The 19796-nt window shown below is 40.9% G+C and overlaps 1 protein-coding gene across 1 annotated transcript in view; it reads left to right on the forward strand.

Moving 5' to 3' along the window:
• The window catches only part of CRB1 (crumbs cell polarity complex component 1), a 213444-nt gene that overhangs the window by 161859 nt on the left and 31789 nt on the right, over positions 1 to 19796 (forward strand). Inside the window, exons 7-11 of the mRNA XM_072831284.1 lie at positions 4799 to 5346; positions 7003 to 7168; positions 11855 to 12758; positions 15585 to 15713; positions 19494 to 19620. Of these exons, the coding sequence (XP_072687385.1) occupies positions 4799 to 5346; positions 7003 to 7168; positions 11855 to 12758; positions 15585 to 15713; positions 19494 to 19620 (1874 nt within the window). The remainder of the gene's footprint in view (positions 1 to 4798; positions 5347 to 7002; positions 7169 to 11854; positions 12759 to 15584; positions 15714 to 19493; positions 19621 to 19796) is intronic.

Here is a 19796-nt window from a genome sequence, read left to right on the forward strand (position 1 = left end):
CTACATATACAAAATAACAAACAGATGCTGACTCGTTTTGACCGGCTTCCAAACACAGCGACCCACAAGGTTAATACTGACCATGGCGATGTTTAACTGTCCTGGTAAATAGTTTCAAGGGATGCCAATCCAGTGGGTTCTGGTTTTCTTTAGTTTGTTTTTTCCAACTTGGAAAATTATGGTGTTTTTAAACCAAGTTCCTGAATTGGTTACCGGCTCCACCACCACTCACCGCCCCCCCTCAGTTTCTTTATTCCCCCACACTATTTGAAACTGTTCAACCCTCGTGAAAATACTTGGCTTCAAAAGTTATCTGTATAGGGAGGGAGTTCTGTAAAATCTTCTCTTTCTGAAAATTCTTAGTGCAAGTTTAAGAAAAATTATATCTTTCATATGGCCTCAGTCATGAAACTAAAATAGTCTGTATTTGTGTTATCTCTTATGTTTGCTGGGGAGTTTATTTTCATTGCAAAAGAGGCTTTCAAGCTGTAATGAGAACATGGAGACTTTCTATCATTGCACAAGTACATGCAAGAGAAAGGAGATGTACTAAAAAATACAAAGGCAGACCTCATTCAGTTCATGATCTGGGCTCAGTATTTCCCAACCCAGTGGTACACATCGCAGTCAACAAGCAGGATGGATGGAGGACTGAGTTGGCTGCCTAGACACGAATGACATGGAGATCTCCAATATTTTTACATCGATGTTTTAAATAACATTCAGATGTCTCAGTAAAGGGAGTTCTGAAGAGTGTTTCTCAAAGCTTAGTTCCCAGAACTGTCTCATCATATCTTCTCATGTTGGCTGGGTAGAACTGTGGTGCTTCCAAGCTTTCGTTCAGAACCTTGCCTTCTAGAGAATATTTTTCATTTTTTAGAGGCAATTTACATACGTTTAACCTTCAGTCATACATCCAGACTTCGAGAACCTTAACCTGTTAGAATTGCATTTTCTTAGATTTAGAAGGGGCTTCACCCCATGACTGTATTTTTTTTTTTAACTATTCAGCCTACTGAGTGCAGTGACCAAACTTCTGCTTACACACTGTTGGGAATGAGGAACTCATTTGCTCCATCTTGCCAGAAACTGTCCCCAAGTTGTTTCTTATACTGAAATAAAATATGATTACTTATAGCTTTCATTCACTGGAAGCATTGTAACTCTTGAAGTAATACTAATATAAATCTTACATTTCCTCTTCTTGAGAACACTTCAATATTTGAAGTGTCTTGTACCATCCAAGCCATCACTTCTATCATGCTAAACATATCCAGTTGTTTCTAATGTTTTCCATATGACATAGCTTTCAGACACTTCATCAGCTGCTTGCTTTGGAATAAATTTGCTTATCTGGTTTCTGCATGTGCCTGGTGATGCAGAGTGACACAGGACTAGAGCCTCTCTCATTCTAGATGATGTCCTTCTGTTTTTCAGCCTAATATTACATTGACTTTTTGGCAACCATGCTCTACACGTGGCTCACGCTGAGTCATTCTTACTCATGGTGCCACAGGATCCTGCTTCTTCCACGCTACATGAGGTACATTTAGAAGCAAGTGGCTTTTACTTATTCTTACTGAATTTCACCTTGTGGTATTCTACTGATTATTAGAACTTGAAGCTGTTTTTCATCTGCGTTTGTCATTCCTCTTCATGACATATCAACAACACGGTTGAGAATCATTCCCTCCCATGTTCACAGACAAGTCCTACATGGCTTCAGGTGTTTCTAAAGTCATGTAGTAAACCACATCCTCTGACTACTTGCTTGTGATTTCTGAAGAAGAGTGGGATTGCTAGAGACTCAAGCTTCTGAGAAAAAAGAAATAAACAACAACCTCCCCCAAATAGCTCTGTGTTCTGTCTTTAAATCTGGATCCACAGAGTGATCTGCAGGCATTTTAGGATGAGCAGCAGGGTCCCCACCACCCATGAGGCTGAACGATTTTGTGCATATTCTCAAACCTCAGGAGTTTCTAGAGCTGCATTTTCCTATTAAACATTTTATCTCAAATGAAAGTGCTGCGGTGTATTCAGAGATGTTAACCTCTTCAAATGGGTTATTTGATTTAATAATATGCTTTGGAAGCTACCTGTGGTTGTCTGGAGCAGGTGGTCTCCAAATGCAGATTCAAAATGTGATGTTCCTGTAGGAAATCAGGAAAGAGTTCTTAAAATGTAGACTTTTATGCAGGAGGTCTTCGAACACAGATGGTTGTCTAAGCAAGTTTTAAGTGTAGTCCAGCTACACTAGAATATGTCTTACCTTTGGCCAAACTTCAACTGGACCATGACGATATTTAAACACAATGGAAGGGCAGCCCGGGTGGCTCAGTGGTTTAGTGCCGCCTTCAGCCCAGGGTGCAATCCTGGAGACCTGAGATCGAGCCCCACATCCGGCTCCTTATGGGGAGCCTCTGCCTGTGTCTCTGCCTCTGTGTCTGTGTGTGTGTCTTTCATGAATAAATAAATAGAATCTTTAAAAATAAATAAATAAACACAATGAAATATGATAAAAATCTGTTTTCTTTCTGGTTAGCATTGGGATGTGAAAACTTGCAGATCTCTCCAAGACCGCTCTGGTCATATTCATCAGTGACTTCTAGATGGCAGAGTTCAGGGGTCAAATTCCAGTCTTCACCTTACTGCGCCTCTCTTGACCTGTTGCAGCAACAGTAAACACCGTTAACCGCTCCCTCTTCCTCACAACTCTTCCCTCACTGAGCTTATGGGACATCACTCTCCCTTGATTCTCCTCCTATCTTCCTGGCTGCTCTTTTGTCATCTCTTTTATCTCCAAATCCAAATGTGTGGTGCCTGAGAGCTCAGTTCTTGGACCTGTTCTTTCCTCTGTATATACTCACTCTCTTGGTGATCTCATCCAGTCTTGTGGTTTGAAATAGCATCAATTACACTGACAAATACAAAATTATTAGAGATACCCCAGGATATCTCCCCCGAACTTCTATATCTGTCTGTTTACTAGCTATTTCCACCTGGATTTCTAATAGGGCATCTCAATTTTAATGGGGACTCCCACTTTCCCTCCAAATTTAATATGGAATCCCACTTTCCCCCCAAATCTGTTCCTCTTGTTTTCTTTTCAGTCTCTGCAGATAGAAATTCAATGCTTCTAGCTGCTTAGGCAAACAAACAAACAACAAAAAACAGGCTTTGGAGTTGAACTTGCTCTAGAAAATCAGGTTGGTTCTACCTTCAAAATATTTCCCAAATCTGACTACTTCTCATCATCTTCACTGGTACATACTACTGATCCAAGCCACCATTCCTTCTCTCTTGAATTTCTGCAATGTCTCTATATTCTTTGAGTTTTTATTCAAATGTTATCTTCTCAGAGTACTCTCTGAGTACTTCATTTAAAAGTTGCAATTCTACTTCTACCCCCAGGGCTCCCTATGCCCTTTCCCTAGCTGACTTATTGTATATCAAAAGACTTATCGGGATCCCTGGGTGGCGCAGCGGTTTGGCGCCTGCCTTTGGCCCAGGGCGCGATCCTGGAGACCCGGGATCGAATCCCACGTCGGGCTCCCGGTGCATGGAGCCCGCTTCTCCCTCTGCCTGTGTCTCTGCCTCTCTCTCTCTCTCTCTCTCTCTCTCTCTCTGTGACTATCATGAATAAATAAAATAAAATCTTTAAAAAAAAAAAAAAAAGACTTATCACCACCTGATATACCATATAGTTTGTTTCGTTATCTGTGTCTGGTCTGCATCCACCAATTAGAACATGAGCTTTAGGACAGGAACTTTAGGGATACCTAGATGCTCAGGCGGTTAAATGTCAGACTCTTGATTTTAGTTCAGGTCATGATCTCAGGGTTATGAAATCGAGCCCTGCATTGGACTCTGAGCTGGGGTGGAGTCTGCTTAAGTAAGATTCTCTCTCTCTCCCTCTCCCTCTGCCCCACCAGCACCCCCACCATTCTACGGATGTTTTCTCTGTCCCTCTTTCTCAAAAAACAAAACAGAACAAAAACAAAAACGGGAACTTTAGTTCCTACAATACCATCAACATTTTGGAAACTTAGGGTTCATTTTTATACATCAGAAGAGTTTTCTTAAATCGATGTACACCAACAGTATTGCCATATTAGTGCATTACTAACTTCCCTAAGCACAAGAAATGCTGGGTGAGTTCAGTCCTCAGCTTTGCCTCCTCCTACTATCTCCCATGCCTCTCCCAATCAGGACCACAGAAGGAAGATTCCTCTTTGTTCAACTCCCTTGCCTTTCATTATTATTTGGAATATCAGCCCCAAAGAGGATTTGTGAATCTAATTCTTGATTTCTTTCCTTTAGAAAGAATGACTAGATTTAATGACATTTGCTTCAGCAAGTCCTCAAATAGCAAAGATGATAGATGCCTGAACAGTCTGCTTTGAGATGTTACAGGAAGGGATCCTGTTCCCCAAATTTCTTCTACCAAATTGGAGGACAGGAGTATCTGATATTCCACTATTAAACTCCACCATTTTAGGGCAGTGAAGGAGAGGTAAATCTTATTTATCATCATAGAGATCTTCTCTTTCTCATTTGTGATCAATAGGCCTCAACTATAAACTACAAATCAAAATGTAGCCATTTTTAGAAAAATCAGTAAACTGAGTAAATTCCAGTAAACTCAGAACTTTTGAGAAATGAGGCCAAATTGTCATCCTATTGAATAAGCCCATTCTAAACTTTAAAAAATATGTATGTGTTTGTCACCTTCTCACCCTTTCTTGTGACTCTTAAAACGTTTCTTCTCTGTTTCTCCTCCTCTATTTTGACACTGAAGAGTATGTGGCAGGCAGATTTGGCCAGGATGACTCCACTGGATTTGCTGCTTTTAATCTTGACAAGAGTTATGAAGAGAACGTCACCATCTCTATGTTTGTTAGAACACATCGACCGTCAGGCTTACTTCTAGCTTTGGAAAATAAGACTTACCAATACATCTGTGTTTGGCTAGAGCATGGCCGATTAGCAATGCTTCATCCAGGTTCTTCCAAGTTAGTAGCAAAATTCGTTCTTAGTGATGGTAATGTACACTTGATATCTTTGAAAATCCAGCCAAATAAAATTGAGTTATATCAGTCTTCACAAAACCTAGGATTTATTTCTGCCCCTACATGGAAAATCCAAAAAGGAGATGTCATCTACATCGGTGGCCTGCCTGAGAGATCACAGACCGAAGCTAAAGGTGGCTTCTTTAAAGGCTGTATCCAAGATATAAGATTCAACAACCAAAATCTGGAATTCTTCCCAAATTCAATAAGCAATGCATCCCACAATCCAACTCTTGTCAATGTGACCCAAGGCTGTTCTGGAGACAACATGTGCAAGGTAGGATTATTCATACCAATTATGTCTATGTTGTATACTAAACTTGTTTTATTAAATAATTTATTATAACCATTTTTTGTATGTGAAGATGATACTATTGACTCTCCCCTAGCCATAGCATAATGCTTCATCAATGTTTTTCTAGCAAGACTGGGGGATTTATTTATATGAAGCCATAAAATAACGGCCTTGATCTTGCTGGCACCATGGTCTATTTAACCATCCAAGATGACTCTAGCAACATGCCTCTATGGCCACGACAACCAAATTACCTAAGAATAATAATACTTTAATTCCCAAACTCTTAATGGCATCCCAGACGTTTAACCGAATTAACTCATTTTGGAAAAGATCATCATATCATTTACATTAAATGCCCAATTACTGTTGTTTTAAACTTCTCTTAAGTCAAGGACACAAAAAAACCTGAGGGGCAGGGATGCCTGCCTTTAGCCAAGGGCGTGATCCTGGAGTCCTGGGATCAAGTCCCATGTCGGGCACCCTGCATGGAGCCTGCTTCTCCCTCTGCCTGTGTCTCTGTCTCTGTCTCTGTCTCTGTCTCTCTCTCTCTCTCTCTGTGTCTCTTATAAATAAGTAAATAAAATCTTAAAAAAAAAAAAAACCTGAGGGGCAACTTTCTTCTGGTAGTTGGATTTGAAACTCTCTGAAATATACTTTCCCAAAGCCTATGCTTTACTTTATGTATTTCGTATGCTTTTCCAAAAGCGATTTAAATTTGTGAATTTGTCAGCTCTGCATGACCTTTCAAAGGAAACACATTTATATCTGTTGAACATTTATTGAGCTCTGACTATATTGCCACGCACTGGGCTTGCCTCTAAATGTGCAAAAATGAATCATTTTCGCATTACTATAGGAGCACTTCCCATGTGCGGGGCACTATTTTACATAGACGAGTCCATTTAATTCTGTTGCAGGACTGCTGTGTAAAATGAGCATTGTTATTACCCCATTTATGTCATTTACAGATAAGGAAACTGAAGTTTAGGAAGGCTATGTAACTAGTCTAAATCACCTCTTAACAGGGGGACTGGGATAAATACAGCCTCAGTTCTCAGAAATTCCCTTTTAAATACTTTCACTTTGGATATTTCGTGAGAAACCTTTTAAGAACTCAAATAATAACAGTATGTGTCTGAGTGAGAGGCAGGCCCACTGAAGAGGTCACTGTATCTGGACCCAGAGGACAGAGGTACCAAGCTTCACTATTTGCCTTTTTATTGGGATCTTGGGTAACAGGAGGACCCTCTGCTTCCTCATTAGTAAAAACAGGAATAAAACATCTCCCTCAAATGCTAATTGTTGTGATTGAAAGTGCTTGGTAACTTAGAAATTCCACAGAATGTTATCATACCTTTTAAAAACCTCCTTCTGTTGTAGAAAATTGGCTTTATATGTTTTCTCTTTCTCATTTCATCTCTTTCTTTTTGATCCTTTCTCTCTCGATTTCTCTTTTAGAAAAGAATTGGCAACGGTAGCAGTTTTATTCCATTTCTTAACCAATGGATATGAAAAGTTCAATGTGTAACTGTGTAGAAAATTAGCATTTAAAAATAACAGGGATGGGGTCTTGCCTCTACTGTTTCCATATTTAGTTGCCACTGCTGTTTATACTTTCATTTCTTTTCCACTCAGTCCAACCCCTGTCACAACGGAGGTGTGTGCTATTCCCTGTGGGATGACTTCTCATGTTCCTGCCCTGCAAACACAGCTGGGAAAGCCTGTGAGCAAGTCCAGTGGTGTGAGCTCAGCCCGTGTCCACCCGGAGCCCAGTGCCAGGCGGTGCCGCGAGGATTTGAATGTAGGTGGATTTTAAAGTTATCATCCATCCAATTAAGTTGGGTCTTTCAGTTCCATAAGGCAACTCAGAAAAAAAAATAGAGACAAAACTTGCTTCCCAAAGGAAGGACTCAACTAATTTAATATATCTAATCTAATAATAATAATAATAATAATAATAATAATAATAATATCCAGATTGGCTTCATGCCTCCTCCTGCCCCTAGATATCTTGGGGTTGGGGATGGGGAATGGAAATCAGAGCAAAACCTAGGTCTTTGATGATTTAAAGCTAATTTCTGAAGACATTAACCAAGTAATATTTGGCTTTCCTTTCCTCCTTGGGAGTACGGAGTAAAGTCCTAGTGTGAGCTCACGACCTTTTGTTAACTGTGAGGCCTCAGGCAGTTCACACAATTTCTGTAACCTAAAAGTTTCTCTGTAAAATGGGTATAAAACATCTACTTGACAGGTAGATTAAAAAAAATTGTGTATATGTGATGATTTTATAACCTTAAGTATACAAAGTCAAACACATTAGGCATTGTTGTTTTCTGAATATATTCCTCAATCTGTAAAGTTTCCTTGCTCATCTTCAGGACTATAGGGCCCAGTTTTCCAAATCTTAACAAATTTGGATTCTATATTCACAATGTTGACATGTCTGCACACTAAGCACACTATTATATACATTTCCTCCTCTCCTACTTTGAATAACACAGTCTGATCATAACAAATCTTCATGTTTGCACTGAATTCTTATCTTACTCGCCACCGCCCTCCCCTTTATTTGAAGATTTTGCTTCTAAAATTTTTCTCTCACTCTTCAGCACCATTAACTTTTCCATCAGTGTATGAACACACTACCAAATTTCCTCATTACAAAAAATTTCCTTTGACCCCACCAGCTACCATCCCATTTTTTGTTTCTGAAAGCACACACACACTGAAAGACTGTGACAAATCCTCTAAAGAGTTGTCCTCAATTTGCCTCCAATATCTTGCTCCTCACATTCTTCTATCCCATTCCATCAGGGCCCTCACACACCAGCTCTGTCTTGAACTTGCTCAACTCCAAGCTTGGGCACGTTGTCTTCATCACTTTACTCGGGTTCCAACCCAAATGTCCTCTTACCTGGCTTTATGTTTTCTTCGTATCTCTTAGGATTCCTTTCTATTTCGTTGTATATGTATTTGTTTACTTGTTCATGATCCCTTCCCTCACTAAAGTTAGATTTCAAAAGGGAAGGAAATCTCCTATTTGGCTTCTCCCATTCCTCTCAGCACTTAGTGTCGAACATATAGGAGGTTGTCAATAAATATTTGTCAAGTGAATAAAGTAACATCATTTTTCTTCAAATTAACTCAATATTTTCACTTCACTTTTCCAAACGTTAAGCGATCTATATCACCTTGGAAAACATTGCACTAAAATAATGGAGTGGAACCAGAGGATAGGATGAACTCAGGTTTATTTCAACAACATTCTGTTGAGACTGAGCTGTGGTGACTGGGGAAAAAAAATATATACTTTTCTGTTTCTATATTTTCAAAACATATTGAAAGGATGTATGAAATGTGTTGTACTATATATGTACTTAGGAAAATTTTTTTGAGAATACATACACTTTTATTTTCATATTTTAGACGTATATACTATATTACAGTACAGGATGATAGTATATAGATAGTACATAAAGCACAATGAGTTGGCATAAAGAATTCAATTTGATTTCTAATATGGCACCAACTTTTAAATGCAAGCTTCCCATTGTTCTACCTCCAAACTACATGTTCAAAATAATTTATTAGTTTCATTGTTCATCTTTTGATAAAAATCCTAAAGTTCTAAAGTTCTTAGTCCCGTTATGTTCTACAAAAGGATTTAAATCGTTTGGAATATTTTCACAGGGGAAAAAAAGAATAGGTTTCTAAAAACATTTGCAGGCCAAGAACCATACCCCTGGTACACATTGGTCTTCAGTATATATGTAAAGCACTTTAGGATTTGTATATCCTGCATCAGAGAGAAGTTAAGTGAATCTTCACTGCGCCTGCATTCTCACTACAGAAAGAGTAGGAAGTTTGCCATGGATCTCCCAAAATGTCTCAATAACATTTTTTTAAAGTATAACTTACCTTAATGAAGGAAAAAAAAGTAAATCAATAGAAGAGGTGAATTTTACTAATTGACAGGTGTGAACCCTAGAACACATTTTTGCTATTTTGCATAATTTTAATTTCATGTGATCTTATGACCCTATGGTATTTTCTTTCAAGTAAGATATGTTGAGAAGATTACATCTAATAGAATAACATAGTCATGAGGATATAGCTCATGCATCACTCTGAGTTTGCCTTTAGGGCGTTCTATCAGAAAACCAAGATTTAAAAATTGACAATTCACCTTATATACAGGTGTGTTTGTAAGATAAAGTTCCCCGAAGAAAAGATGAAATACAAATATTGTTATGTGTATTGTGATTTTTCCCCGGATGAGAAGTGATTTCAGTGTGCTCAGCAGTGTTAGTAAAATGAACTTATTTAGCATTATAGACCATATTTGTCCTTTTGGAGTTGGGGAGAGCGAATGAGATTTGTTTTTTTAGCATTTATTTAAAAGCATGGAATAGACACTTGTTGCTCCTTTCCTCCCTAATCCCAACCCCAAACTCGGTGGAAAAAACACAATGGTCTAAAGCAATAAAAACCAAGTGAAATTTTAATCCAAATAACACATTTGGATTGTACACTTGAATAATACACTTGAATTTTTCTCCTACAGTAGCTTCTAATCATTATTTCACTTTCCAGAATTAAGAACGACAGAGTTATTTTTACAGATTATTTATTTAGTAATATTTACCTACTATATGTCTGGCAATGTTCTAGGCATTTGAGAGGTGGTAATAATCTAAACAGAGAAAGTCCCTGATCTCATAAATCTCACGTTCTAGCGCAGAAAGACAAAGAACAAGTAGGCAAATGAACAACATAATTTCAAATAGTTATACATGCTATGAAGAAAATAAAGCAGGGTAATGGAAGAAAGAGTGGCTACAGGGAAGAAACTATTTTAACTGGGAAAGTCAGAGAAACCTTCTCAGAGGAGGTGACATTTGAGCACATTAGACTGAGAAAGAGCCATGTGTGAGAAGATCTGGGGAAAGAATACTCCAAGTATAAGTAGCAGCAAGTAAAAGGCCTGATTTGGGAACAAGTTTGATGTCTTCAAAGAATGGCAAGAAGTTAAAAAAAAAAAAAAAGGAATGGCAAGAAGTTTTTGCAGCTGTAGCATGTGAATAAGGAAGAAGGTGATAGTAAGTAGAAGTGAAGAGTTAACCAAGGGTCAGATCATAGAGACTTTTACAAGCCATGTTTAGGATTTAGGATTTCTCTCTCTCTTTTTAAAATATTTTATTTATTTATTCATGAGAGACACAGAGAGAGAGGCAGAGACACAGGCAGAGGGAGGACCAGGCTCCCTGCGGGGAGCACGATGTGGGACTCGATTCCAGGGCCCTGGGATCATGCCCTGAGCCAAAGGCAGATGCTCAACTGCTGAGGCACCCAGGAGCTCCAAGGATTTAGGATTTCTTTCTAGATGTGATGGTAACCAATGGTGGTCTTGAGCTAAGGAGTGGTTGTTATATTGATCTGCCGAGTGACAGAAGCAGAGACACTAAGAACTAAAATAATCTATATGATAAGAGTTGATTGGGTGTGGTGCCCAATGATTGAGGCAAAGACAGCATTTAAAAGTCAATTTTTACTGAAAAGTGCAAGAAAGTGAGAATAGAGGATTGACCACTACATTAAGTAACCTCAACTACATTGAGGTCATTGTGACCTTGGTGAAGGGATTGGCACAAAAGGCTGAGTGGCATGTATTACATGGAAAATAAGAGATGAGAAAGTGGAGACAATGAGAAGATAAAACTATTTGGAGAAGTTGTGGCATGAAAGGGAATAGAGAATTAAGGAAGCAGTGGGGTGAGGGGGAGCTGAGTTGTGCTTTTGGGTGTTTTTATTTTCTCAGATTGAAGCAGTTACAGTATATTTGTATGCAGATGGGAAACAACCAAAAGGGAGGGGAAATGATGTGCAGAGTTGCTTGGGGGGGGAAAGCCCCACACGTCTGATGTCACACGTGCTGTGAATGTGGAAGTTCTGTGGGAAGAAAGGACACCCAGCTGGGAGGTGGAGAACTGGATTTTCTCTACTCAAGTGGACAATCGTAGGTTTTTTTCAACACCTGTACTGATGATCACTTTTAGTCGTGTATCGGGTCCCCTTTATTTTCACCTTTTTAAGACATTGTTTCTACCTAAAAAAAAAAAAAAAAAAAGACATTGTTTCTACATGTAACCTCTTTTCAGTGGAAAAGAAATGTGTGGTTTAGGTTTTGGTATCAGACCATGCAGGTTTGGTATTCTGGTATTATTATTTATTAACATATGACTGTGAAAAAAATCACTAAACTTCCGTGAGTCTCAATTTCTCCTTTTATAAAAATGGGGATGATCATAGTAATAATAATAAAATCATGCTCCAGAATTTGGTATTAGAAATAATATAAGAAGAACTAGCACAGTGCCTAATACATATCAAACAATCGATACATGATGATCATTAATAGTCATAAAGGTAATGAAGCAACATTATAAATTGCATAAAGTTGCTGATTGGTGTTGTCTTCTCTCTTTAGGTATTGCAAATGCTGTTTTTAATGCACAAAGCAGTGAAATATTATTCAGAAGCAATGGGAATATTACCAGAGAACTCACCAATATCACATTTGGTTTCAGAACAAGAGATGCAAATGTGATCATACTGCACGCGAAGAAGGAGCCTGAATTTCTTAACATTAGCATTCGAGATTCCAGATTATTATTTCAACTGCAAAGTGGCAACAGTTTTTATATGCTGAGTCTGACAAGTTTGCAGTCAGTGAATGATGGCATATGGCACCAAGTGACTCTTTCCATGACAGACCCACTGGCCCAGGCCTCCAGGTGGCAAATGGAAGTGGACAACCAAGCACCTTCTGTGACCAGTGCAGTTGCCACTGGGAGCCTCAACTTTCTTAAGGATAATACAGACATTTATGTGGGTGACCGAGCTATTGACAATAGCCAGGGCCTGAAAGGGTGTCTAAGTACAATAGAAATCAGTGGCATTTATCTTTCTTACTTTAATGTTCATGGTTTCACTAATAAACCCCAGGAAGAACAGTTTCTCAAAATCTCTATGAATTCAGTGGTTAGCGGCTGTTTGCAGTTGAATGCCTGCAACTCCAGCCCCTGTTTGCATGGAGGAAATTGTGAAGACATCTACAGCTCTTATCACTGCTCGTGTCCCTTGGGATGGTCAGGGACACACTGTGAACTCAACATCGATGAATGCTTTTCAAACCCCTGTATCCATGGCAACTGCTCCGACAGAGTTGCAGCCTATCGCTGCAGGTGTGAGCCTGGATACACCGGTGTGAACTGTGAAACGGATATAGACAATTGCCAGAATCACCAGTGTGCAAACGGAGCCACCTGCATCAGCGACCCCAGCGGCTATTCTTGCCACTGTTCGGGAAATTTCACAGGAAAATTTTGCAGGTGAGCATGAAGTTCATCTAAGGCTTGGCCAGTGGAGCTGGGCTCCACATTTTCTCATCGAATAGGAAAGCTCTCTCAGCTATGCCTCTGTAGGCTGTGCTGGACGGGAGTGACATGGGTCCCTTCCACCACAGTGTGGTCCTGTAGACCAGACATGGTGGGATGTTCTACAAGGAAGAATGGGAGTGCTTTGACTGGACTTCAAGCAGAATGCTTTCTCAGATGTCTTTGTTAGAATATGTCGCATGCCCCAGAGTTTCACAGCGTTAAGGCCTCAAGAAACAAATATTTTTTACAATAAATACAAAAGCTTGGTTTTCTTTTCTTTCCTTTTTTCTTTCTTTTTTTTTTTTTGATTTATTTATTTTTAGAGAGAGAGAGAGAGAGTGAGTGGGGAGAGGAGCCAAGGGAGAGGGAGAGAGAGAATCCCAAGCAGACTCCCCACTGAGTGCAAAGCCTGAAGCAGGGCTCGATCTCAGGCCCTGAGATCGTGATTTGAGCTGATATCAAGAGTCAAATGCTTAACCAACTGAGGCACCCAGGCGCCCCCAAAAGCTTGGTTTTCATATTGTTCAAGGAAGCATGACTTCTACCCCTAAAACAATGCCCTTGGCTATTTCAGGCAGGTAAACCTTATAAAATCTGGAAAAGTCTGTGCTAAATTATAATCTCATGAAGATGAAATTATGACTCTCATGTAAACGAGCATGTTTTGTTGTTTTCATTTAAGTCATCAATTAATGAAGAAATGAATAAGGTATAAAAACCCGGTCAAAGGATAACCTAATTACTTATATATACGCATATATATAATAATTAGATATATTTTTTATTATCCACATAAATATATATAAGTAGAGATGAGGAAATGAAGTCACTAATACATGCAAAACTATTTACTCTTTTACAGGGCAATACAATTAATATTTGAAACTGTCTTTTCTACCGTGTGACAATCAATTCTATCCCCACAGACAAATTCGCTTACATTTCAATGAGCAGGATCCATTCGTATTAATGTCATTTTCTACCACTTACAGAGTTGTAAAATAGTGAAGAAAATCTAAGGCATACACACTATAAAATCAAACAGTCCTAGAGTGTCTTTTATATAACACCCAATAGTCTGTTGAAAGAATACTCAGTAATATCTTTTGCCCATTTCGACATATTTCCCAATTTTTTCTAACACGACTGGAGCAGTGTTTTAATTCTAGTAATGACCTCCATCTCGTGTTACGTAAGCAGAAATAAGAATCAATATTTTCCTACTAAGTCACATGGCTTCGATGTTTCCACATAAGTAGAATTCATTATTTTATAACTTATACTACTTTTAACTTCACTAAACAATTGAGTCATTATGGGGAGGTGAGAGGATTATTAATAACAAGTAATACATTCCCAGACTTTGGCAAGAACACCTGGAGTGGGTTGGCAGCCTGTAGACATAACACTAACTCAGAGGTGGAGCTCTAATGGGATGAATCTCCCAGCAGACATAACATGTAGTCATACGTATAAGAAAGTGTATTTATCTCGATAACATTTATTGTTGTTCAGAACCTGTGAAGCCAAGGCCCAATATAAGGTGCTACGTGTTGACATTTCAGTTGTACGTCGCTTTCCGTGAGTTAAAACAGACTCATTTTGCCAACAAACTGCCTGTTTAAAGCAAAAGACATCCAGGATCAAAATTAATAGTATTGCCACGGTGACTTTGGGCAAGTAAAGTAAACATACATGCCCCAGGAACTATTTCTCCAGTATTTTTTTTCCTGCCTAATTCATCAAAGTCAAGTGCTCAAAGATTAAAGTTCTCAAAAGTACCCTCCTAATGAGATTCAAAAATTGTTTATTAAACCTAAGACGTATACAAAGCTTACATTTGCATTGCTAATTGACCTCTTTCAAAGCTGGTTGACATTTTTGGTTCTTTTGAAAAGTCCTTAGGATAGTTTCCTTTTAAAGTCGAATTGATTAGCTCTTATGGGAAGAGACACACTTACCGTCCTCTAGGCTAGTTTCTCCACGTTAGCTGCAGCACACACAACTGGACAAAATTAAATTCCTCTTACATTTTCTGGACATTAATTATGCATCAGACACCATGCCCAGTGGGTCAAAGGACCTGAACAACACCCTTAAAATCTCTCGTAATCAGTCCCTTCACACCCCTGGCACTTGCCTTTGCAGTCAAGTTCTGCTTAGCTTCTAACGATTTGTTCTGCCTTTTATAAGGATTCCTTAATGATACGCCCAGCTTTGTTGTTATACCAAAGAGCCACACTCTTGGATTCACACACAGTTGCCACTGAGTGCTGTATACACTCCTCCTGGACAGCACTTGGCTTGCATTCCGCTAAGCTATGAATCATTAGGAAGGGAACAGCAAGTGTTGGCAGGGCAACAGGAGTTCAGCTCTGAAAGCCTACAGAGAAATCACAGGAGTGCTTGGGTACCAGAGTGGGGTCCTTGCTTTCCTGGCCTTTATAGAGCTGCAATTTTCCGTGGCCCGTGTTGATTTATTAGCAAGGCAGCAGCAAACCCAGCTATCGCAAGTTTCTTCCCAACCCTAAATTTATTGCCACCTCATGGCACAGATCTTATCTCACCAATGGAAACTGTGGAGATGCAAGATATATAGCCGAGCTTGTTACCGCGCCCCCCAGCAGGAGCTGTCTACTGAGCGAAAGGGGTCATGCATAACCTAGCCTGAGTACTTGATTAGTTTGGCATTGACTGCATAGACGGACTTTTCCAAAAAGTTTTCTTGAATGAAATGATCAAGATGTACAGCTGTGGCTGTTGCCTTTCTCTCTCCAGACACACCAGATTATCCTCGACAGTCTGTGGGAACGAGAAGACGAATCTCACTTGCTACAATGGAGGCAACTGCTCAGAGTTCCAGGGTGAATTAAAGTGTCTGTGCCGGCCAGGTTTTACTGGGGAGCGGTGAGTCAACATTAGCACTTTCTAGAGAAGAAAAGTCTGGGCTGAACAACAGTGGGATTACTCAAAGTTGATTTCCCCTCCGATTTTTCATCTCTGTTCCCATAGGAAAATCCATGCTGACATACAGGTCCCACCAGAGTCAAACAAGAAAAGAGAAGGGAAAAAAAAATCACAGTTTAGGTCAAAACAAAGAACATTTTATTAGCCAAGACTTCAAATAGGAAAAGATGTCTTTGAAACAACGTAAAATGTGATATTTTTCTTTCTGATAAGTATTTCTGGATTCATGTTTCTAATACATGATGCAAATAGAGTTGCTAGGGAAGCAAAATAAAAAATACCTAAAAGATTGCCTCACAGAATTATCTAGAGCCCTGAAAGTAGATATGCCTTATCCATGTGAGTCTCTCTTTCCCAGCGACACCCTTCAACAACTCTTCAGCTAATACAGGGATGGTTGATGCGGAGTTGGCCATGGCTTCAGACAATGGCTGAAAATGCAGGCAAATTCGGATATGTACTTAACTGGCTGAAGGTGAGGTCAAAGATTTAAAAAAAGAAAAAAAGGATATACTCCACAGCTTTTATCAGCTTCTCAAAAGGATCAATGTCCCCCCTAATGATTATAAACCAAGGCTCTATCTAAGCTCTTATATATCTCTATATAAACAGATAATAAACAATTAACCATTTGTTGAGCACGGTCATGCATCTTATAAATATCCTCTCTAATTGTTATTAATGCCACTTTGCATTTGCCTAAACTGACGCTGAGGGGTCAAGTTACAGGTCAGGTGCCAATCCAGATGGGAGCTGCAGGGAGGCCGAGCCGCCTTCACAGCCTGTGCTCCTCTCCTGGATATGCTGACAGGAATGAATAAGCCTTTGCTTGCAGCAGTTAGAAGAAAGTGGGAACCGTGCTCCTTCCTCTCCTAGGCCATCCGCCACAAGATAACGATCTCGGAGCAAACTCCCTGCATTGAACGAATGAGATAAATGAAAATACAGAGCATTCAACAGAGAGAGTTTGACTGAATTAAATTTTCCCAGAAAGGTAGTTAATTAAATAATGGGCGTATTTGTGCTGACAAACCCCTGACAACTGCAGTTTGGATTCATTTGAATTTTCCCTTTTCCAGCTGGCTCCTCTGGCCCTACGCAGATCCAGCTCTTTTGCCATTTTCACAATGTAGGCCATCTCGTGTAGACCTGCCTTTTACCCTTTCAAGGTTCAATGACAAACCCAGCTCTTGCCTTCACAGCCTTTCAGTGCTTTGGCTCCAAGAGGCACATGCAGACCCAGACAGAGCGTGTACGTGCCAGGAAGCTCATAGCCCTGGCTCATATTTTCCCAGGCAACATATTGTTAACCCAGAGACCATGCAGCTGGCCTCAAACTCTATATGCCTCCGAACTAGCGCAAATATTTCCTTGTCCTAAATATTCCCTTGACCAGCTCTTCCAGTGTTTTTAAGTGCTGATTATTTCCTGCCTATGTCACAGCTGAATGCTTACTATCACATTAATGCTCAATGGCACACCACATAGACTCATCCAAAGCCTTGGATTATTTTTCTCTGCTATCCACACATTATCCCCATTTCAAACAAACATTTCCTTTCCTCCAACATTTGTTTAAAAGAATAATCTTGCACTTAAATGCAAATTATTTCTTTGAAATGTGCTAAGAAAAGGAACTCCAAGTTTCCTTCCTCTCCCGGGGACTCTTTTCATCTAGATCAACTTCTCTGCTGCAAATGGATTTCTAAAAGAGTGAACACATGGTCAATAGATTCTGTGCTTTCAAAGTCCTTAATGTTAATGGACTTATTTATTCTGATTTTTGATGTATTAATTTTGATCTCTAATGAAAGCTCTGATAATGTTTATAATGAATGTTTGTGTGTGGTACACTCTTTAATTCAAGAGAGGAAGAGATAAGAAATGGAGAAAGAATAGCCAGAGGGAGACTAGAAAATACTAGACCATCTCCCAAGGCTTAGGGGAATGTGACTTCTGTAACATCCAAAATATTGAAAAACTGTCTTCCGGCAAATTGCCTCCTCTTCTGTCTGGCTAAACCCCCAACTTTATAGTGTCATCCTGGCAGGTTGCAAATGATGGATGGTGTGAACACTGGCCCACCCAGGACAAAAAGTGCTTGGCAGGCTCTCGCAAGTTGTCAGGTTTTGCTCAGATCTAATCGGAGAAGCCTCCTTCCAGTCCAGAAGCCTGAGCCAAAAAAGGAAAACAAAATGTCTCAGCTATGCTTGGTATCCAGCAGGATAAGGAGCTGTTTTTCTGGGAAGAAATCTTTTTCTCCTTTATACCTTGGGTTGACCCTCCCCACCCACCCCCTCATCCCTCTTCACTTTGAGCCTAGTGATTAGTTGATGCCCTATGTATGCAAGTTTTACCTTTTGGAAGGTGAGAAATGAAAAACTGTTTACATTATGCTTTGACATCATAAGCTGCTCTTTAGGGATTCTTGAAGCTAACATTTTATATGAATTTCCCAGAGTAAAAGGGATGCCACAGTTACGGCTCTATGGTGAGGCCTAACAGTGCTTGGTTTTTAGCCTACGGTTGAGTGCTAAATACATACCTACTGAATGATTGAATAAAAGAGCCTGGTGAGTTAATTGGTAAATATACAGGAAAAAAAGCTGCTGGCCGAAGACCAAGTGAAAGATGACAGTGTCCCAGGGAAGAAGAAAATTTTGATATACCTTAGAATTGATATCACTTGTTTGGGAAAAATTCACCTTTTGAAAGTCATTCTTTTTTTTTTTTTAAGAATTTATTTATTTGAAGGAGAGACTGTGCACAAGCAGGGGGAGGGGCAGAGGCAGAGAGAGAAGCAGACTCCCCGCTGAGCAGGGAGCCCGATGGGGGACTCAATCCCAGGACCCTTAGGCAGATGCTTAACCGACTGAGTCACCCAGGTGCCCGTTGGCTTTTGCAAGTCATTCTACTTGAATATTGAAATATTACCCTTAGTTGTAAAACACATTTATTAGCAACTGACATTTTCTACTTATCCACTTTTGCTTTTTCTTAGAAAAAAAAAAAAGAATTCCAAAGGAAAATAATAAAAAATTTCCAAGAATAAACCAATTTCTCCCCCTTGATTTTGATGAGCTCCCTTTCCTCCACAGCCTGAGGGCCGGATGCATCCGAATCGGGGCCCGGTGGGGGTGGGGGGTGGGGGGGTGGGGGGTGGGGGGTGGGGGGTGGGGGGGTGGGGGGGTGGGGGTCTCCAGGTGTCAAAATGCGGCCTCCAGCGTCCCTGGGGGTGGGCAGGCCTCTAACTGCCCTTCAGGGCTTCTTGGTCTCTAAATACTTGCCCCTGTTTTCTCCTTCTACGGTGAGTACAGCATGTTGCCCTGAAGAACAAATTTGCTGCAGGAATCCTAAGAGGCGTGTCCCACCCCAGGGAGTGTGCGCAGACTGCACGGGAGCCGCTACAGCGGACCGCCCTGGGCCCGGTGGATAAGGGACCTTTTTCTGTTCTTTTCTTTTTCTTAATTTTGTTTTCTTAAAGATTTTATTTATTTGTTCATGAGAAACGGAGAGAGAGAGGGAGGGAGGGAGGGAGGCGGAGCCCCAGGCCGAGGGAGAGGCCGGCTCCCTGCGGGGAGCCCTGGCGGGACTGATCCCGGGACCCGGGGTCACGCCCTGGGCCGCAGGTGAGCGCGGCGCCGTGTCCTCTCCGCAGCGCGCAGCCGGGCTGGGGCTGGTGCGCAGAGGCCGAGGCCGCCGTGTGTGCTTCTCCTCCAGGTGCGACGAGGCGGCGGACGAGTGTGCGTCGGCTCCGTGTGCGCACGGCGGCCTGTGCCAGGGCCTGGGCCGCGGGTTCCAGTGCGTGTGCCCCGCGGCCTTCGCGGGCGAGCGCTGCGAGGTGCACGTAAGCGGGGGTCCGGGCGTGTGCCCCTCGGGCTCGGGGCCTCCCCTCCTGCCTCTGCGCCTGGCGGGGGGCGGGGCGGGGCGGGGGGGGGTGAGGTAGAGGGTGGAGGGGGGTGGGGTAGGGGGTGAAGGGGGGGTGCAGGGGAGGGGGGTGGAGAGGGGGGTGAGGTGGAGGGT

This window comes from Canis lupus, chromosome 6 (genome assembly GCF_048164855.1).
Source record: "Canis lupus baileyi chromosome 6, mCanLup2.hap1, whole genome shotgun sequence".
NCBI lineage: Eukaryota > Metazoa > Chordata > Mammalia > Carnivora > Canidae > Canis > Canis lupus.